General features: G+C 39.7%; 2 protein-coding genes across 2 annotated transcripts; both read right to left on the bottom strand.

The window, feature by feature from the left end:
• Positions 1-2,950: 2,950 nt before the first annotated feature.
• LOC134205214 (uncharacterized) lies at positions 2,951-3,582 on the bottom strand. Its single transcript, XM_062680266.1, has 2 exons — positions 3,329-3,582; positions 2,951-3,262 (listed from the first exon to the last, which is right to left on the bottom strand). The coding sequence occupies exons 1-2, from the start codon at positions 3,453-3,455 to the stop codon at positions 3,072-3,074; spliced, it is 318 nt and encodes a 105-aa protein (XP_062536250.1). The 5' UTR covers positions 3,456-3,582; the 3' UTR covers positions 2,951-3,071.
• Positions 3,583-21,703: 18,121 nt separating this feature from the next.
• LOC134205208 (uncharacterized) lies at positions 21,704-22,327 on the bottom strand. Its single transcript, XM_062680254.1, has 2 exons — positions 22,115-22,327; positions 21,704-22,045 (listed from the first exon to the last, which is right to left on the bottom strand). Exons 1-2 carry the CDS (start codon positions 22,239-22,241, stop codon positions 21,852-21,854), a joined length of 321 nt encoding a protein of 106 aa, XP_062536238.1. The 5' UTR covers positions 22,242-22,327; the 3' UTR covers positions 21,704-21,851.
• Between the last annotated feature and the right edge of the window lie 736 nt (positions 22,328-23,063).

The raw sequence follows: 23,063 nt of genomic DNA, 5'->3' as shown, positions 1-23,063 counted from the left end.
ATAGTTTAAGTGCCGGTTCATCGATGAACAGAATAAATATTAGCGACGATTGACAAGCTGTGGAGCCGCATACTTTAGATGAGGTTAGAAAAACCATTAAAGAGCTGAAAAACAATAAATCTGCAGGGAAGGACCAGCTTCTCAAATATGGCAGTGAGCTGCTTTTTTAAGTTCTGCATCATATTATGTCAAAAATATGGGAAGATGAGGAATTGACTGATGTCTGATTGGACGGCCTAATTTGCCCTCTCTTTAAGAAAGGGCACAAACTAGAATGCTCCAATTACCAAAGAATAACCCTCCTTAATTCAGCGTACAAAATTATGTACCGAATTCTGTTCACCAGATTGAGACCGCTTGAAGAGTCCATCGTCGGCGAATATCAGGCAGGTTTTCGTGAGAGCCGATCAACGACAGATCAAATGCGTCCCCTGAGACAAATCCTTGATAAATTCCGGTAGTACAACAGACACATCATCTGTTTTTTTATATCAAGGTGGCATACGATTCAGTGAAACGGAATGAATTATGGCAAATTATGCTAGAACATAGTTTTCCGGCGAAACTGATACGGCTGCTTCGAATAACGTTGAACGGATCGAAATCAAGTGTAAGGGTTGCGGATGAAATATCGACGTCATTTGTTACCTTAGCAGGGTGGTGATGCACTCTTGAATCTACTGTTCAATATAGCGCTCGAGGGAGCGATTAGGAGAGCAGGTTTGGAAAGAAGCGGCACCATCATCACAAGATCGCATATGCTCCTGGGATTTGCAGACGATATCGATATAATCGGAATTGAATGCCGTGCCGTGGAAGAGGGAGACAGTAAGGATTGGACTCACGATCAATACCAGCAAAACGATGTACATGGTCGCTGGCAATCAACGTGGACTCATTAGCGGTGGTGGTAGTGAAATGGTGCTGAATGGTGGAAAATTTGAAGTGGTAGAAGAATTTGTGTATCTTGGAACATTAGTGACGTGCGATAATGATTTTACCCGCGAAGTGAAAAGGATCGAGTCCAGTGCAGAAGGATACTCGGCGTAGGTTCATCGACAAGCATTAGCCCGTAAAAAAAAATAAAAAGCTCCAAATGCGGAGGGCAATTGTTCTGATGATGCATTTCAAACTTGTTTTCACAGATGTACGAAAAAAAAATGTTGTCCCCAATACAAAATGAGCGAGATCGATGCGTTTTATTCATCACTTCTCGGTGGGGATGCCTATCCAGTTTTGTTTTTTCGCACTTGTATAGAAGTTCGATTAACCTAGTGGTGGGTTAAAATTCAACACTGGAATAAAGGTAAAGTGTTCACCGGATTTTTTGCATTATTTTCACGTACTTTTGGCTTCTTTCACGCAAGGGCGGATTTGAGTGAAAGGAACCATAAAGTGAGTTAATTTGCTGTTCCTTATATGTAGTTAATAACTGTGTTTTATTGGGGAGGCTTTCATCTCGTGAAAGATTTACACGTATTTCGGAATTTATTCCAACCATTGGTGCCTAATCATTCCACTTGAACTTCTTACCTCAATAATCATTGAAAAACACAATCAGCCTTTTATCAGGCATTCAATGAAGTCATAAGCATCGTTAAAAACGAAATAGCAATAAGAACCCGACTAGAAGAGCATAACAGAAACTGAACAAAATTTTAACATATTGTGATATTCATAACTTATGTTGATACAATTTTGTTCTTAGTAGCCATTATCTTTCAAATGTTGTTGTAGGACTTTTTAAAAATATGATTTAAAAAACACCGAATTGCCCAACAGTAGACAATTAAAATAGATGTAGCAAAGTCTACAAGGAATAGATATCACAACGCTAGTGATATCATTTGAAAAGGTTGTTGTTAGTTTCGTGTTCTTGAAAAATATTCTTGTTCAGACAAAAACAAAAATGTCTGTTTGTTTACCACAATAAGCAGACCAATAACCTGCAACAAAAGTCAACTGCACAGACTCAAGTCAACTCAACAATTTGTATCTGATTCTGTTAAAAATTTCTAACAAAACATGTAATTTTTTTGATAAAATTGTAACAAAATTTGATAGCTTTTTGTTTCCAGTACTGTAATTTTTGATAAAAATTTAGATATTTTAACAACATCCTGCACCATGTTTCTAACAAATTTTGTTATAAAAAACTAGTATAATAACATATGTTGATATAATTTTGATATGACCTTCTAGTCGGGAAATGTTTGATGATTATAATTTGAAACGCAAATTCTATTATAGCAATAATAAATTTGAAATAGCGTCCAATTACTGAAATATTGAAAACAAAATGTTCTACCCCACAAGGCTCTGCTCACGACGTTTCCTGCAATCCGATGCCTAATCTTAATAATTTTAGCGCCACAACGAGCATCTCATTTGATTGAGCCCTGAATTATGTCATCCGACCAAGCTAGTCGGATGCATCAGTGCTTGGTGACAACAAAGGAGAACGCATTTGCAGCTCTTATCGAAAACAATAAGCTCCGCGCCATTCGGCATTATCAGCCCCAAAAGCTGATAGCCGGTTGCTTAACATTGCAGATAATAGTCCGTTGCTCTAGATAAGGGTCACGGAGTGGAATATCAAGTTACAGATTGTATAACTGCTTAACATTGGTTCTTACTGTATTTGCCGATATGATAAGATGTTTCAATTTGAAGGAAATGCAAACAGGGTTACTGTTTCAGTTGTTCATCTTGTTGCTTCCATATAAAGCAAAAGCAAGTGCCGAACTTATAAGCTCATTTAAAAAAATCATTTTAATAAAGTAAATTTAAAAAAATGTTCCTAGATTTGTTTTCCAGCAGCAAGCAAGCGTGCCAAAACTCAGTTGTTACTCTATTCGTTTCTTTCGGAATGAGATGAATTTTTAGTTATTTGGAAAATAAAACAGTTCCCCTATAGATTTTTGAAAAAAAAAATCGTCTAGAAACGAAATATAGCATGCAACTTTTTTATTGGCATAAATAATTTAGCATGAAAAGTTCATCATGAATAAAAGTACACCGGATCAAATTAAGCTTATTCACATAACATATTTATTCACTTATCAAATAATTTAAATCACTTCGGCCAACTTGGTAGCCAGATCGGCATCTCCAGTGATCTCAATTTTACCGTCCTTCAGAGCATCGGTAATGGTCAATGTCTTTCCGCTGATGGCCAGCATGCTCTCCAGGCCGACAGTGACCGTAACATCGGGGGTTGCCGTAACTCCCGCATCGACCTTCAATTGCTTCAAATCGACAACTGCGAAAAAAAATGGCATCACTAATTAGCAAACTGTACACGGCTTCCTGGATGTCAGAAACTCACTCCACTGCTCGACACCGGTTTCGGTCTTGATGTTCAGCTGGAACACGCCCAGAACCTTGCGCGGACCGTTCGGGTCAACGGCGGCTACGCGAACCTTAATTCTCTCGATGATGGTTTCTACAGTCATGATTAGCGCGAAAAAAAATATGTTCCGGACGACACTTCCCGTACAGTCGGCAACAATTGAACTGGTGGTTTTGGGCAACCAATCAATCTTATTTATAATGATCAACAACGTAGAGATTGGCCATTTAGGGTGGAGAACCAGTCTTGCGATTGTGCGCTGAATCTTATCTACAGTGGAAATTCTGTTTATCAAGTGTACTTTAGACCGGTTCAGCACTGACACGTCATTTTCACCGACAACGCTTTGCGTGAACTTTCTAACATAGATGGATGTGATTTATCAATCTACTAAAAATATTGCAATCAGTTAAGCACAAAGCTAGAACTACAATCAAACGTGTCTCCAAACGAGCTGACGTCACAATTTCAATGAAAACGTTAAGGGCTGTGACGTCATATGCGCGTGTGCACGGGCAAAAAAACGACTCAGCCATGCTTTCGCTCATCTATAGATTCTACTAGCTATATTCGACCCTACTTACTCAATTTTGGCTTCCCGTACGGATGTTCGAGGTTGGGTGAATTAAACTCACTATTGGGTAGTTTATTTCTTCTGTGCATCATTGCGCTGACTGCCCCGCCGTAAGAAGATATGTCGTAATTTTTTCGCTTACTTCGATTAATCGATTAACCGTTTCGATAATCGATTAATTCTGAACTGTCGAATTCTTGATTTCTTCTCGATTATTAAGAGAACGTCATTTATTTATTTAATCAGACTACCACTTACATTGGTGCAGTACTAAAAGTCTTCTCCATTCAGCTCGGTCTATGGCTGCACTTCGCCAACTACGCAGCCTATCAAGGGTTCACAAACCATCTTTCATCTGATCGATCCACTTTGCTCGCTGCGCACCTCGCCTTCTTATGCCCGTCGGATGGTTGTCGAGAACCATTTTCCCAGGATTACTGTCCGACATTCTGGCTACGTACCCTGACGTCCAATTTTACTCTGTGAACGATGGATGGTTCTCCCAACAGCTGATGCAACTCGTGATTCACTCACCTTCTCGACATATCGTTCTAGGGTGCCGTGAATCCTTTGACCTTCCGTAGCTGCTATCATGGAAGCTGCCCATTGATTTTTCTAACCCTGACTGACGATTTTGTTTATTCAGGTTTTAACGATGTCGTGAAACGCCGGCCTTGATGACTGACTTCAGCCAAAACGTCCACAATGACATTCTATGGCACCTCACAGTGCACCAAGATCCAGGCGAAGGTTTTGGACTGTTGTTCGCAAACGAGACGAGAATGGCCTGGATCCATGGATGCTTTAGGGGGGGGAGGTCGCTTTGCAGCGCAGCGATGGCACTGGCGGAATCAGTAAGCTCTATGGTCGGTTTGTCGGAGGGGGTGGTAGCGGCAATAAACAGAGCTGCGGTTTCCGCTGAGAAGACGCTGCGTTGTTCAGGAAGGCTATCCAACAATGTTAGGTTAAGAAAATTATTTTGAGCTTTTTAGTGGAATGTCTTCACTTGTCATAAGACGAGTTTGTACAATCCCATTGAATTCCACCACTTAATTGTATCTTGACAGATACGTATTTCGACCTCAACAGTAAGGCCGTCTTCAGTGTCTCGTACTTGACTCGACTTGTGTACGAGACACTGAAGACAGCCTTACTGTTGAGGTCGAAATACGTATCTGTCAAGATACAATTAAGTGGTGGAATTCAATGGGATTGTACAAACTCGTCTTATGACAAGTGACCGTTAAGTTGTTCCCAGTAACGGCTAAGCCAACACCTTCTTTCAAAAGGGATCCGTCAGTGTTGCGATGCTCGTGGTTCATGAACTCGGTGTTTAGCAGCTCGGCGACTGATCTTCGTAGAGCTTCCGTGTTGTCTAGTCTTATGAGGCGCCTCGCAATGGAGTGGTTTACGTTAGTAGAGAAGAAGTGCCAGCTCTTAGCCCAGTTCTAGTGGACCCTAGCCACTGGGGTGAAGCTGGCAAACAGCCGCCTGCATACGATGGCGACATGAGAGGGCACCTGCTTCGTCGAAGGCAGCCTCAGCGGATGTGGAGGAAAGAAGTCCGGAAGCTATGCGATTTTTGTTCGCTGTACGACACTCCGCGGAATGTACCAAATCTCCGTAACACATTTCGCGGAATGCACTTTTTTCCGAAAGAAATTTCGAAATCCAGTCTAAATTCTTTTGGATTGTGATTTAAAGCAATGCTTTCTTTGTATGACCGCATGCGGTCGGTATACGGCAAAGTGAAGAAAAAATGCCTTCTTGAACAGGACACGTTTGCTCGGTATAAAGAAAAGAAATGAGGAAGTCCCTTCTATGAATTAACGCATCTGCCGGTGTAAAACAAAGGGGAAAGATATTACCTATTTTGAAAAGATGCGTCGGCCCGGTATAAAGCGAACAAACTGCCCGGTATAAGGCAAAGGGAGGGGTAATGCTTTCTGTAAATGGATGCGTTTGCCCGGTATAAGGCGAAAAGAGTTAATAATGCCTTCTTTGAAAGAACACGTCTGCTTGGCATAAGGCGAAGGGAGGGATGATGCCTTTTAAAGTGGATGCGTCTGCCCGGTATAAGGCGAAAGGAGTAAACAAGGGAGCATCCATAAATAACGTAACGCTTAGAGGGGGGAGGGGGGTTGCCAGAAGTGTGACAATCCATATAAAAATTTTGAATGCTCCATACAAGAAGTGTGGGAATTTGAAAATAGTTTTTTTGCGTTACGTTGATGGATCTTCCCCAATGTCTGCTTTGAAAGAACGCATCTTTCCGGTATAAAGCAAAGGGAAAAGCCATCTTCTGAATGGATGCGTCTGCCCGGTATAAAGCGGAAGTAGTTGATAATGCCTTCATTTAAACGAACGCGTCTGCCCGGTATAACTCGAAGGGAGGGGTAATGCCTTCTTTAAATAGATGCGTCTGGCGGGTATAAGGCAAAACGAGTAGATAATTTCTGCTTTGACACTACGAATACCGTGATAAAATTACTTACGGGGACTACCGTGATCAGAAAATCATGGTAACTACATTTTCAAACAGCTGGTTCTCAGGCGCCTTTTGACCGATTTTCACAATTCTTTTACGGATATCTTACCCATCTCATCTAGCCTTACCATACTGGTAAGTTATGATTCTAGGTATGCTCATTCTCCCCCCAGAGGGGCGTGAGTAAGGATGATCTTTTCAAAATATAGTATAATTTACTTTACATAACATATTTTAGTGTGAACATCACTTACAGGTTCCAAAAATGTTTTATAACATTTTTTTTCTAGTTTCTAGTACTATATATGAACAATATGCTTCTTCTGGACATCCCTAGTGACTCTAAAATGACCTCTATGACTGATGAAAGATGATATGCAAATTTTGCTGAAGAAAACTACGGAAACCCATGCCAATGGAAGCCCGTCATGTCCATGGCAGCTCAGTTATTATTTGAAAGCTTTTCTATGCCCGCCATTGCATGAGTATGTATCTTGTGTGGCAAGTACAATGGATACATTATGCCCAGGGTGTAAAGAAAGTTTCCAACCCGAAAACATCCTAGACCGGACCGAGAATCGAGCTCGCTATCTCCAGATTGGCAATCCTATGCCTTTGATCGCAAGGCTACTGGAGACCCCAAGGCTACGCTGGGTTAAACTTCTGGCCCTGTCTAGAATATTTTTCGATTAGAAATTCGTGTTATACGAATGCAAAAAAAAAGATAACTTAGCTTAGAAACCTCGCAGATAATAATTGTAGAAGTGCTCAATTAACACTAAGCTATTGTTATTAATATTCCGCGAAATGGTAAATTCCGTCAAATATCATTCGGCGAAAGGTACAATCCGCTCAATGTCGTACCACGAAAAGTTACATAGCACTAAATAAACCACACTAAAGTGTCGATTACTAATTAGTTAGTTTATGCTTAAAAAGTAAGTAATTCTTATCAAAATTTATAAAACATGGGTGCTAATGCTATTTGTTCTTCAGGAAAAAGTTTCTCCGTTAAAACCTCAAACGAGACCATAGCAGTAGGAAAACTATTCGCACATACAAAAGATATTCCATGGGTTCATAAACTGTGGGTCGCGACCCCCACGGGGAGGTCGCGAAAATCAATCATCAAAATCTTTATTTTGCCCCTTAAATCTATTCCAGCAATTAGATTTGGATCTTGGTAATAAATGGGTGACTAGAGAACAACAAATTTTACATAGTCGATGGCCTTCTTTTGTTATCCGAGTAAGAAGAGAATATGAATGCTGAAAAGAGTCAGAAACTCAGAAATGGGATAAAAAATTACAGAGATTTTAGCAAATACAATTAAATCCAACACAATCTAAATCTAACAAAAATCCATTCCAAACCTAATCGAACACAATAAAAAAAAAATCAAATCATATCCAAACCAAATCCAAATTTAATCCAATCCAATCCTAATCCTATCCAAATCAATACAAAACCATTCTGTTTAAAATCCAATCCAAATTGAATCTTGATCCAATCCAAGCCAATTCAAATACAAATCAAATTCAATCCAAATCCAATTAAAAACCAACCCAAATCTAATTTGAATCCAATCAAAATCCAATATAAACCAAATCCAATTCAAAACCAATCAAAATCCAAACCAAATCCGCTCCAAATCCGAACCAAATCCAATTCTAAAAATCTTGCAAGGTACCAAACCTCCCAAGTAACAATTTCTATGCTTGTTGGATTTATTTAATTCTTATAGTGGTTTTATGACAGCAACCGCCATGACTAGTTTTCAGTTTTATTGGTGCTCTTATTACTATCAATAAACCACTCATAAATCTGCTGGAAAAGCTTCAAACGTCAAATTCCGATTGATCTTATGAGCAACTCTACGGTTGTACTGAAGAGCTTATTAAGCCATATTTACAAAGCTCGGTCAAAGCCACAATTTTTAGTCGTAATGTGGTCAAATGAATAACCCCAATAAGAATATTTGCATTGCAAAGAGTTTATAACGGTGTAAAATAGGAGAAGTATTTTCAAGTCGGTGAAATGTATCGCTGAAATCCATAAATAAATGATATTTTCATCGCGTAGAACACTTTTCTTGCTAAATGATTGGAATTAGGTGGATATTTACGACAGATTAGGTGGATATTTACTATGTTGATGTTATTCTCAATTAAAAGCGCTAAACTACATTATTTTGCCGGCGCGTGGTATACAGTTTTATTTTTTACCTAGCTTTCACCATAAAATCGAAAGATTTCAAAGAAAGTATATTGAAAAACAAACCTGATAAATATTATTTTGTTGACATCCTCATCATGAATTTCATCATCAGTCCATTTCCCTTTTTTTGCGGGTGGTTCAAAAAGAGGTTTTCAAATACTCTTATAAGAGGTTTATAGTGGTTATCGAGAGAGGGCCACTTGGTCATATTTTACTCTTATAGTAATCATCAGAAGGTTGTCGTGTAGTTATCAGTTTTATTGTTAGTTCTTATTATTTCATCTTGAAAACCATTCCAAGAGCGGAATAAAACTTAAAATGTTACTTGGGCTGGTAAGTCGCAAGCAATATGGAATTCAGCTAGGTGGGTCGCATATCTAAAAAGATTGGGAACCTCTGAGATATTCCATAAAGTGCTCAAGCTTCGCCCGTTACGCTGGTATATGGATACTCTGAAGTAGTGCGTAACGATGTAAAACCGGCCGTATCGCCAAGCTCTGAAGCTGACAATATGACGTTCCAAAACACCCCAAGGAGCATGGGAACTGTCCCAACTTCGGTAGGTTAGCGAGTGAGTGATCGGCCTGTGCTGAGGATGGAGTGTCGTTGCGGGTAAACGCTATGGTCACCCCGAGGCATGGCTGAAGTTTGTGCATGCTGAGGTAGGAGTGTCTTAGCGTAGTATCTGTTGGCCCAGGCAGGTACCGCTATTGATTCCCCGAGTACCTACTGATCCCGTTACGATCTTTGCTTGGACCCGTGCCTTCGTTTTACGTTGGACCCGTTTGCGGAAGTAAAATTCCGACAAGCGGTGGTAATCCTGCCAGGACACCGTTCTGGAAAAAAAAACTTCTGAGAAGGTCACGTCTCCACGCTCAGCAATGAGCATTAATAAAAACAAGAGGAAGGGGGAGTCTCTAAATTCTCAACTTCCTTCTAAGAAACAAGGTTTCAAGACCGTCCTGCCCAAGCGCGGGAAAACTAGAAGGAAGCTGGAGACTTCAGATATTCCTTCTTCTTGGACATAATTCTTCTCCTATCGAACTGAGCAATACGTTTGATTTGATTGATGACGAAATTGAGCAAATCGAATCTACCTAGCCTAGCCCAGGTGATTCGATCCATGCGACTGCCGCGTTTTGCCGGGATCCTTTGACGATCGCAAACGTCTTGTTCAGCTTAACTGAGAAGCAGCATATTTTTTTCACGTACGACGTCAAAACTGAGCGATTGTCCTAAGTCGTATAGCAAGGTTTTCCCCGTGATGATAAATCACTGGATGAGATTAAAATTGAAATATTAATAATTATTTTGATAATTATTTGGATTTCCACCAGTCCAATTTATTACGATAAAAAAATCCTATCCTGGTACTTCCCAGAGAGTTATTACTCAAGAATTTTATTTAGTTCACTTCAACAAAAGAGAACTAAATAATATGAACAGTTTGGAAATGGCCAGCATTTTGTCCCATGTCAATGTTACATGGGAACATTTCCGCAGGCCGGGGGGCAATTTTCAGAACCCCACTCAGTGCCGTACGTGCCAAAAGTGTGGTCACGGAACTAAACATTGCCACATGGATGCTAAATGCATGATTTGTGGTGGAACCTCTCACGCCAAGGACGCCTGTCCTGTGAGAGAAGATTCCAATAAATTTAAATGTGCTAATTGTGGGGGCAATCATAAATCCAATTTCTGGGAATGCCCTTCACGCAAAAAAAGTTTTGAATTCCCGTGCAAAATTGATAACGGGAAATTCCAATCGGGAAATCCCAGATTCGACGGATAGAAATTTTACAAACGCAAAAACTTCGAAACCAGTTACCGGTCGAGCTATTCATACCCACCACAATCCACGAACAAATTTTGCAAGCACTTCAGTAAATTCCAATTTTTTCCAATGTAACTACGTATGCAAACATCGCTGCTGGTAGACAAAATTTCTCTTCTCAAAATGAGGTGTATAGGGTAAGACGGTATAATGCGCCCCACCTGACCAAAACGCCCCCCTTTGATTTCTAGAAAACTATAACAAATTAAGGGTATAAAAATCAGTTGGTATATATAATAATTTGTAAAACAATCATACTATGTGAATGTGGAAGTATTTTTGTATTACAAAATGAAAATACACAGGATTTCGTTTTTACACGATTTTTTTTCGCTCGTATTTTTGATCGTGTGACTTCAATTTGCCACCAAACCCTTCGCAACATGTTTCAAAAAATCCAGAATAAATCAAAGGCAAATCACATGATAATTAAAATACGTTTGACATTTACGATGAGTGGAAAATTGAGAAAATGTAAATCGTGTAAAAACAGAATCCAGTGTAATAGCAACATACAAAAAGTTACAGTTTTGATGTAACTTTTAATGTTTGTTTGCTCAACATTCTGGAGCGACGCTAGCATACTGTCCACAAAACTTGCACTGGAACACTCAGTTGGGCAACAAAATAATTTTTCTCAGTAGTTAATATGATATAAAATTGCTTCCATCTTCAAAAATGTAACGTTTTTCAAAAATATGTTTCACTGGTCAAAACGCCGCAGTGTAGGCAGGACGATATGCCCTTACCAACTGGACACTGGCGCGGCGAGCTTGCAGCAGTTGTTTCCAAATCATATGGAAACTATTGAAATGTAATTCAAGTCTGCTGTAATGGACTTATGTTGGTTTTTTAGAAAGTTACCCTTAGAAAGGGCTATGAAACGTCTTTGGTTAAGGGGGTGCGTATTGCCCACGCACTTTTTGAAATCATTTACCCTACCCATGTCCCAACGGAAAATAACGGTCATGTTGCCGATTCAGGTAGCATGTCTGCTTCCGATTTTGATTTTCTAAACTGAACACTTGCATCATATGATTGATGCAATGTCCAAAGCAAATACCATACCTGAAGCTGTTAAGATTGGTATAAAGTACACACAAAAAATGTTACCAGCCTTCGTTTCAATGGATCCAAATAAGGCCGTTACAAATATTTAAATAACTTTTTGTCCTACTGGTCTCCGAAACGTCAAGGGGAGGATAATAAAAGATAAATAATAAAATGAAAAATAAAAAAAACTCCTCGGATTTGTTAAAGAATGTTCTGAAAATCCTTAAAATCTGCAAAATCAGAGGAGGTGGAGTATTAATAGCTGTTGCGTCTTATTTAAGTTGCAATATTGTTTCGGCTCCGGTGAGCAATAATTTGGAACAGCTATGGGTGAAGATCAAATTGCCACAAAACTCTATCAGCATCGGAGTGCTGTACCTACCACCTGACCGTAGGAATGATGAAAATCTGATTCAGCAGCACATCGAGTCTTTGAATTCTGTTTTGTCTCGTTTGAACCCGCAAGACATTGCTTTCCAGTTCGGCGATTATAATCATCCTGAAATGTTTTGGGCTCCTTCTGAAGACGGAGGTCTAGTATTAGATGCCAACCAATCACGATTGACAAGAGCAGGCGGCATGTTATATGATGGGTTTTGCTTTCATGGCCTTACGCAGATAAACTCGGTGACAAACCCCAGTTCTCGCACTCTGGATCTAGTTTTAGTGAACGATGAGGCATTAGCAGCAAATATTCTAGAAGCTGATGAAACGCTAGTCCAAGTTGATGTACCTCATCCTCCTCTAGAGGTCACTGTCCCTGTTCCTTTGCCTGTACGTTTCGATCAAGTTATGGATATCATTCGATTCAATACTCGACGCGCTGACTACGACGCACTGAACGATCAATTATCTTCCATCGATTGGCGTTTCCTTCGACTAGATCTCAATGCCATGGTGCAGCTCTTCAACGACGAGATACAACGAGTGATTGAAGCTAATGTTCCGCTACAGCGACCACCGTTAAAACCTCCGTGGGCAAACAAACGTCTTCAAAAATTGAAGCGTGCTAAGCGCTCTGCACTCCGGAGATATCGACTTAATCGCTCGCCTTGTTCCAAACGTCGCTTCTCGCTTGCCAGCAATAAGTATGTGCGCTACAACCGCATCTTGTATGCTCGCTACATAGACCGAATGCAACGAAGTCTGCGCACATGTCCGAAACGATTCTGGTCCTTCGTCCGGTCAAAACGCAAGGAAGATGGGTTGCCTTCTTTAATGTATCTGCGCGAATCCTCTGCTGAAACGGCTTCCAGAAAATGCGAATTGTTTGCTGAACATTTTATGAGTGCTTTTTCCAACATACAAGTATCACCTACACAAATTGACGCTGCCTTACGAGATGTTGTAACAAATAGCATCGACTTCAATATCACCGAAATTTCAGAAGATCAAGTTCTTAATGCAATCCAGAAGCTAAAATACTCCGTATCTCCCGGTCCCGATGGAATTCCTTCTGCAGTTCTGAAGGAATGTTCAACTACGCTTATTACACCACTCGTAAAGCTGTTCAACAAATCGTTACATCAAATGGAGTTTCCTACTAGCTGGAAGGCATCGTTTTTGTCCCCTATCCACAAGAAAGGCGATAAAAATAACGTAGCTAATTACAGAGGAATAACATCACTGTGCGCCTGCTCCAAACTATTTGAGATTATTGTTAATAATGCCCTCTTCGAATCTTGTAAGAATCATATTTCCTGTGCCCAGCACGGGTTCTATCCGAGAAGATCAGTCAATACTAACCTTGTTGAGTTTTCCTCTGTGTGCATACGCTCTATGGATGCGCAGGCCTTACGCAGATAAACTCGGTGACAAACCCCAGTTCTCGCACTCTGGATCTAGTTTTAGTGAACGATGAGGCATTAGCAGCAAATATTCTAGAAGCTGATGAAACGCTAGTCCAAGTTGATGTACCTCATCCTCCTCTAGAGGTCACTGTCCCTGTTCCTTTGCCTGTACGTTTCGATCAAGTTATGGATATCATTCGATTCAATTTTCGACGCGCTGACTACGACGCACTGAACGACGCTTTTTCGTCCATCGATTGGCGTTTCTTGGACTTCGAACTAGATCTCAATGCCATGGTGCAGCTCTTCAACGACGAGATACAACGAGTGATTGAAGCTAATGTTCCGCTACAGCGACCACCGTTAAAACCTCCGTGGGCAAACAAACGTCTTCAAAAATTGAAGCGTGCTAAGCGCTCTGCACTCCGGAGATATCGACTTAATCGCTCGCCTTGTTCCAAACGTCGCTTCTCGCTTGCCAGCAATAAGTATGTGCGCTACAACCGCATCTTGTATGCTCGCTACATAGACCGAATGCAACGAAGTCTGCGCACATGTCCGAAACGATTCTGGTCCTTCGTCCGGTCAAAACGCAAGGAAGATGGGTTGCCTTCTTTAATGTATCTGCGCGAATCCTCTGCTGAAACGGCTTCCAGAAAATGCGAATTGTTTGCTGAACATTTTATGAGTGCTTTTTCCAACATACAAGTATCACCTACACAAATTGACGCTGCCTTACGAGATGTTGTAACAAATAGCATCGACTTCAATATCACCGAAATTTCAGAAGATCAAGTTCTTAATGCAATCCAGAAGCTAAAATACTCCGTATCTCCCGGTCCCGATGGAATTCCTTCTGCAGTTCTGAAGGAATGTTCAACTACGCTTATTACACCACTCGTAAAGCTGTTCAACAAATCGTTACATCAAATGGAGTTTCCTACTAGCTGGAAGGCATCGTTTTTGTCCCCTATCCACAAGAAAGGCGATAAAAATAACGTAGCTAATTACAGAGGAATAACATCACTGTGCGCCTGCTCCAAACTATTTGAGATTATTGTTAATAATGCCCTCTTCGAATCTTGTAAGAATCATATTTCCTGTGCCCAGCACGGGTTCTATCCGAGAAGATCAGTCAATACTAACCTTGTTGAGTTTTCCTCTGTGTGCATACGCTCTATGGATGCGGGTTTGCAAGTCGATGCTGTTTATACCGATTTCAAAGCTGCCTTCGATCGGGTAAATCATGACGTCCTACTACACAAGCTCCAAAAGTTAGGTGTTTCACTAGCAATCGTCAATTGGCTAAGATCATACCTTTCAGGAAGGTCAATGAAAGTGAGACTTGGCTCGATAGAATCCGACGCTTTCTTTGTCACATCTGGTGTGCCTCAGGGAGTAACCTTGGCCCATTATTATTTTCCCTGTACATCAACGACGTCACATATGTATTGCCTGCTGGCAATCGAGTTTTCTACGCAGATGACATGAAAATCTATATGATTATTGCGGGTATTGATGATTGCCTGGAGCTACAAAACATGCTGGATTCTTTCGAAGAATGGAGCAAACGTAATTGCCTGGAACTGTGTGTCGATAAATGCAGTACGATTTCCTTCACAAAAAAACGATATCCGTTGCACCATGTGTACACTTTATCTGGACAACCGTTGGAACGACTCGATCAAGTTAGAGACCTTGGCGTGTTGCTCGATAGTGAACTAACGTTTCGACCTCATTACGAAAACGTTATCTCTAAAGCTAACAAACAGCTTGGCTTTATTCTAAAGATGGCCGATGAATTCACTGATCCCTCTGCCTGAAAGCTTTGTACTGCGCATTGGTACGATCAATTTTGGAATCAGCACTGGTGGTCTGGTGTCCTCATGCTAGGAGCTGGATCGAACGAATCGAAGCAGTTCAACGAAAATTCGTTCGCATAGCTCTGCGAAATCTGCCGTGGCGTGATGCACCGCCATATGAACATCGCTGCATGCTGCTCGGAATCGAAACATTGGAGAAAAGAAGGACCACGATACTAGCAGTATCCGTTGCAAAAATACTGACCGGCGGGATCGATGCCCTGCTATTCTAGCTGAATTGTATATTTATGTTCCAAAACGCCCTCTACGACGCAGAAATTTCCTGTATCTCGCTCCTCGTAATAGCCGTTATGGTCAGCATGATCCAATAAGGTTTATGGCTTCGCGTTTCAACGATGCATTTGGGTTTTCGAGTTTGATGAGGGAGCTTCTATATTTGCTAACCAGTTAAGGCTGCGAATGTGAAGTCGCGTGAAAAACAACAGATGCTGTAGAATATATATGTAGATTTTTTTTTATAGTAATTGACTGTTTTGTAAGTTTCTGTGACTATTTTGTAGACATGTGAATAGCTGTTAGTAAACTTCATTAAGACTATAAGTCAGATGGAGGTAACAATAAAATAAATAAATAAATAAATTAATAGACGTATCAAACATAAATTATTTTCTTCGTTCGAAACCAAAGTTTTTGAAACCATGGCAGTTTCTGTTGAAACAAATTTTGGACAATTTTCCTTCATTGCAACCTACTTGCCTTTTCAATGCAATGGGCAGCAAAACAATTTGTTGAATAAGCTGATCTTCAAATTCTAACTCGCAACAAATCTAAATTATTCGTAATTGGTGACTTCAATGCCAAACATAATGCTCAAAGCAATTCCAACGGCAAAATTTCATTTGAAGATTGTTCAGCGGGATATTATACTATTCAATATCTCAATGGCCCAACATGTTTTCCATCCAGTCGAAATCCTTCGACAATTGATTTGCTTTTAACGGATTCAAGTCAGCTGTGTGGCCAATTGGTAACTCATGCTGACTTTGACTCTGATCACCTTCCTGTGACGTTTGAAATCTCACAAGAAGCCATTTATAATCCAATCAGCTATACTTTTAATGATCATATAGCTGATTGGGATTTATATAAAACTTATATCTATAGGAATTTTGATGTTCATATTCCTCTCGACACCAAAAGTGATATTGATAATGCTCTCGTATCATTGACAAATTTAATTGTCGAAGCCAGAGACATTGCAATTTCTAAATGTGAAATAATTTACGACGATCTTCAGCCTCTGATCCGTCTTAAAAATGTGAGGCGAAGGCAATACCAAAGAACTCGCGATCCCGCGTTGAAAGTTATTTGGCGAGATTTGCAAAATTAAATTAAAAAATGTTTCGCTATACTGCGAAATACCAACTTCGAGAATAATGTCTCGAAGTTGGTTCCCAGTTCGAAACCCAGTAAAGAGGGAAATAAAATTTTATTAACAAATGGCGAAAAGGCTCAAAAACTTGCTCAGCAGTTCGAGAGTGCCCATAATTTTAGTCTAGGTCTCACCTAGTCCTATTGAGGATCAGGTCACGCGGAAATTTGAAGACATTCTCAATCAAGAGAATTTTTTTGACCCTTTTTCGTTGGGAACTAATTTGGATGAAGTGAGATCTATTACTAGAAAATTTAAAAATATGAAAGCCCCGGGTGATGATGGTATTTTCTACATACTTATCAAAAAAACTTCTTGAGAGCTCTTTATGCTTTTTGATTAATTTGTTTAACAAATGTGTTCAATTGGCATACTTTACAGATAATTGAAAAGCGCCAAAGTTGTTCCAGATTTGAAGCCGGACCAAAATTTAGCAGAGGCTTCTAGTTATCGTCCAATCAGTTTGCTTTCATCAATAAGCAAACTGTTTGAAAATATTATTTCAAATAGAATGATGGTTCATATTAATGACAATTCTATTTTGCTAATGAGCAAATTGGTTTTCGTCAGGGCATTCATCAGTTATTGAGAGTTACGAATTTAATTCGGCTCAACAAATCTGAAGGATATTCGACTGGAGTTGCTCTTCTTGACATAGAGAAAGCATTTCACAGTGTTTTGCATGAAGCATGATTATAAAATTGATGAATTTTAATTTTCCTCTGTACATTATTAAACTGATCCAAAATTATTTATCTGAACGCTCACTGCAGATAAACTATCAAATTCTAAATCTGATGGATTACCTGTAAGAGCTGGTGTTCCCCAAGGCAGCAATACTGGGGCCCATATTGTATAACATTTTACTTCTGCCCAGTCTTCCCAAACGAACATCAAACACGCTGAGTACAGCTGTCCGTATACTCCATCTGTACCCTTGCTTCGTGTTTATACGTATACGCACGAAATGTATACTTGTACCCGAACTTGCGTCCGAGTTTCATTTTGTACCGATGTACTGTACATCTGTACAGTACACATGTACACTCTGGTTGTAAAATTTGCTGTTGAATAGCGTTCCAGAAGCTTCTCAAACAAAGCAAATGTAGACAGTGAACAAATTCATAGATGTGCGGATATCAGCAAATTTATTATATATCAATATTTTCATGTGGTTTTGTACTTTAGAAGGCTCAGTAAAATGGCCACCAAGAGTGTTCACGCAAAAATTAAGTTTATATCTTTCAATTGTTATTCAATTGTTTTGTTGTAAAGTCAAAGTCACTCGCTTGTTGCGTGTTTAGTTAATTCTGAGGACAATTCTGAGAGGACAATGTTGTTGTCATTTGGAATGGTTCAGTTCTACATTCCTAGGTTATACCCTAGCAGCACACATATTCCACATAGGTTACTGTAACTCATATGTGACCAGATTTAGTCGCAATCAAGTTGAGGCAACCAAAATTGCCTGACTTGTGTTTCTCGGGTAGTCTGTACAGATTACGAGTATAGTCATTTGATATCATTTTAAAATAAAATGAAGTGTGTGATCTTTGATATCATTAAGTCAAAGAGCTGGTAGTCTGTGGAGGCTATTGCGTAATATGTTATGTATGGTATTTTCCAACACGAAGCCGGTTTTTGACAAAAAAAATGCTGTGCATCCATGGGGGCTGTGGATGAATTACGTGACGCTATATATGGAGGAAGGGGATAGCCTCAAGGGTTACGATTCAGACAAAAGAATTAAATTGTCAATACATAATGTGCTCCAAAAAAGAGGACTGGATTCGCCCAATTTTATGTTATGTAATTTGTGAGCGGTCCCATAGTGCAACACGAAATGCTCTCTCCCGATGGAGCTTTTCTAAAAGCGTGACAATACACAATTTAGTTTTATTAGGAAAACAACAAAGTCCAGACATTGTTCCACTGATCTATGAGTATACATAGTATTTATAATTATGCGCTTTCTATTCCTTCCCTGTGGAATGTACACGCTCAACAAAAGTTATATAGCGGTATGTGAATCGAAGTCAAATTTATCAATATCTTCTGTAAACTTAATTATTGTTTACGTGATGTTGGACATGGGCCAGTTGGTTACCAACGTCGTGAAAAAGTTTTGCAACATTAGAAAATTATTCGAGAAAAAAAGCCTTCCAGATCCACCCACCACTGTGCATCTTCATTTCAGCGTGCACAGTTTTCGAATTCCATTTTGTTCATTCTCTTTGTCTCTAGCAGACCTTACACGAGGCATATATTGACAATACTTTTTTCGTCAAACTTTTCATCAAACTTTTCTTCAATATTTTCACTGATTAGCCGGCATGGCCGTAGCTGAAGAAAAACTCAATTTTTTCTTGAACTAATATGAATCAAATAGCGGTATAACGCACAAAACACGCACACACTCAACCGTCATCGACTCCTGTGGGCAAACTGCGGGGGGAGATGAGGGGAAATATTGAATAGAATATCAAACTTTTCTGATTTCCCTCAATATTTACTTCAATATTTTGGGTTCGCACTCACACGATCAATCTTTTTCTTCAATAATCAATAGTTTGTCAAACTTTTTCCGTCGTGTGGGGTCTGCTTCTTGCCGGTCGACTCTCGGACCTGAAAGCAAGTTTGTACATGTGTTTTGTACTTGAGTACAAGTTCGTTTAGGTAGGTACTGGGTATCCCTTTGTACTCGAGTACGTCAATAATCCATGTTCAGTGTTCAACACGAGTTGGTGAAAATGTACTTGTGTTGAACATCACACATGTTCGTGGGAAGACTGCTTCTGACTAACCGTCGTCGGGGGTGACAATGGGTCACTGTTTCAACAATTTAGAATGCTTGTAGAATAGATTGAATGTATCGGGGGGGCAAGAAGACTAAAACATAAGAAACCTTTTGAACGATTTTGCTCTACGACCTCCAGACTGTTGGTGAGAGCGATGACCCATTCTCACCCCAGACGCATTGTCACCCCTGATGGCGGTACCTGATTTACCACCAAGGTGTCAAAAATCTTTGTTTGCAGATGACACGGGCCTTTCAGCCAAAGGGCGAAGCCTTCGTATCATTTGTAGTAGATTGCAAAAAAGTTTGGATATTTTCTCAACTTACTTGCAAAAATGGAAAATTTCCCCGAATGCTTCCAAAACTCAGCTTATAATTTTCTTACATAAGCCGAGAGCTTCTTATTTGAAACCTTCTATCAGGCATATTGTCACTATGAATGGGGTTACAATTGATTGGCCTAGCGAAGCGAAATATTTAGGACTTCTGCTAGATCAAAATTAACTTTTAAAAGTCACATTGAAGGCATTCAAGCCAAATGTAACAAATATATTAAGTGTATATATCCACTTATAAACAGAAAAACAAAAATTTGTCTTGATACAAATTTTTGATTTACAAACATATTTTTAGACCAGCCACGCTGTATGCTGTGCCAATATGGACTAGTTGCAGCAATACCAGAAAGAAGGCACTCTAGAGGATTCAAAATAAAATTTCGAAAATGATTCTGAAGTTGTCTCAGTGGTATAGTACCAATGAACTTCATAGAACTTCTAACATTGAGCCATTGCAACAAATGTCCAATAAAATAATTTCCAATTTTGGACAAAAATCGTTTCAATCTTCTATTGCAACGATTGGGTACTTGTACCCTTAGTATAAATTAGGTTAGGTTATTCCTACATGGTTCAATTTAACCAGAGGAAAAATCCAAACTGCCAGAGGCAATTGAATTGTATCAATAATAACTAAGAATGTAACATAGCAAATAAGGATGATAGTGTTAAAAAAGCACGGAACACCTAGTCTAAGAGATGAATGCATGTATTAGATAAGTAGCAAAAAAAAATTAGCTATTTAACGTCTTTAGACGGACACGGCACAAGTCTGTATCTACTAAATTCACCATAGTCAAAACGACATTCGACAAAGTTTGGCATGACGACCTGGTGTACCCCAGCTACCTGAGGGAAATTATCAACAATAATCTATCCGCGAGGATACTCCGGGTATTATTCAGTGGAGCGATTTCCAATGTACACGGCATCACAAGCATTCCCCAGGGCAATATCTCAAGCCACTGCTATTTAACATATACACCTCAGTTATTCCAGAACCTCTAGAAGGCGACACCCTGTCTCTGTTCGCAAATGACACATCTCTCGTCTACAAAGGTAGAGTGATCAGAAAGCCTAATTACTTCATCCACTGTAAGATTTTCCCTTTGTAATGGCTCAACACAAGCTTGCTATCTGCAGGCAGTTCATAATCCACGTCGTCAAATACGGCATGCCGTTCTGGATCATCAGAAGGCTGATCCTCATCACTCCTTCCACTTAAATAGTGCTACTTGGTTGCTCGATGTTACTCACGTTTTTCACCTCGCAGGTAACATTATCATCACACGTCACAATCTCATCCACAATCTCAATGATCGATCTACCCAGCGTTACACGGATCCGCCGTATTAGTTCCGCCGGATAGCCATATTTTGTGATTTCAAGTTGTACTCCATCGTTTTTAGGCCCTCACGAAAACCGACTCGGTACTCTTCAAGTGGTTACTATAACAGTATATAAGGCATGCTTTTGTACGCCAAATATATGAAACATATTATTCGGTAACTCCAGTCTGTGCCAAATTAAAAAACGTTGCAAATGAGTCCATCCAGTCAGCTATCACACAATTCTTCTTCCTCACATATTGTCGACATCATGTCACTGCCATGGTTTAGACGATTAGGCGGAAGTTGCATTCCCCGATCTAAAAAGTAAAACATTGGTTGACAATAAACTGACACTATGACACTAAAAATTGTTTTATTGTAATCTGTATTACCGCACTGAAGGTCTATCCACTGTATGTCTGAGAAATTTTCCTTTACTTTAGGTACTGAATCCGATTTACGACTATCTAATATTCACTGGGAATTTCGTTTCATATCAATCAATATTCATTTATCACGAGATAAGACTCGTAGTCTGAAAAGGCTCAAATAAACCTACGATAATTTTAAGGTTACCAATTTGTTTCAGATTAAGTCATAAACTAACAGTTTCAGTAGTTTCATTGTCGAACCGGAAATAGGGAAGAATTATCTAAAATAACAAATGAGTTAAAGATTTTTTGTTCGATTGTTTTACTAGCAGCTGATTTGAATCTACAATATGTTTTGAAATTTGGAACTTTTTCCAACACTACCAATAAATAATAATAAAATCATCTCGGATCACATTTAGCTTATTCACATGGTAAAATCCACCCAAATTTAACCCAACCCTCCGCTCAACTTGGCAGCCAGTTCGAGATCTCCGGTGATCTCAATCTTACCATCCTTCACAGCATCGCTACTGGACAATGTTTTCGCGCTGATGGCCAGCATATCCTCCAATCCGACAGTGAGAGTGGCATCCGGGCTAGGACTAACTCCCGTATCGACCTTCAATTGCTTCAGATCAAGAACTACAAAAAAATGGCATCACTAATTAGCAAACTATGCACTTCGGCCACACCCGAATTTAGGCAACTCACTATATTGCTTGACATCGGAATCGGTCTTGATGTTCAGCTGGAACACGCCCACTACCTTGCGGGGCCCATTCGGATCAACGGCTGCCAAGCGCGCCTTAATTTTCTCGATGATGGTATCCACAGACATGATAAGCGCAATAAATTTGTTGGGTACGACACTTCCCGAGCGTGATAGCCGACTGGAGGAACAATTGAACTGATGGTTTCAGGGAGCCTATCAATCTTATTTATAACGGCTACAACGAAGAGATTGGTAATTTAGAGTGAAGACCTTTTGATAGTGATTTGAATCTTATCTACAGTAAAAAATCTGTTGGTCACGATTATGAAGTGTATATTTTTTTACGTAAAATCATGACAATTTCACTTTCATAGCATTGTGTGAACTAATGGTTTTGACATAGGACTTACATCTCTTGTTATTATGAAGCTGGTAAAATCTCCTTGAGCATGGTCCAATTTTTATATTCGTAGACGAACATTGGTCTTGTGCATGATACATAGAGCCCATAATAGGTCCGACTTCCACAGATAATGCGCCATCCTATTTCACGACTAAAATATTCTCGACCACCTCGAAGATACTGCTCCCCAGGCGGGCCCTGACGCACTCGGTTCCACCCATCAGCATGTACTTTGCCTTCTCTCTAAGAAATATAGTATTTAATTTTACTGATGTATGACAGTCCTTAAATTATTGTTGTTATTGACACACAATCGATTTTTTAGAGTGCTGTCAAAAATCCACTTTTAAAATATTCGGGGGAAGAACTTGCTTTGATAAAATTAGAAAGGTGCTCTCAGATTTTTTAAATATTTTTCCTTCAAAATACGCGCAATTTTCGAATTGCTGTGCGTATACATGAACGATTTTTGTTATTAAATTCGACAGCACATGCAATTTTTAAATTTGGGGAGACTTGATCCCCTCTCTATGATATCTACACAA

The sequence above is a fragment of the Armigeres subalbatus genome, chromosome 1 (genome assembly GCF_024139115.2).
Source record: "Armigeres subalbatus isolate Guangzhou_Male chromosome 1, GZ_Asu_2, whole genome shotgun sequence".
In the NCBI taxonomy this organism is placed as follows: domain Eukaryota; kingdom Metazoa; phylum Arthropoda; class Insecta; order Diptera; family Culicidae; genus Armigeres; species Armigeres subalbatus.
Note: the sequence above shows the minus strand (reverse complement) of the source record. Positions and strands in the feature narration are given on the sequence as shown.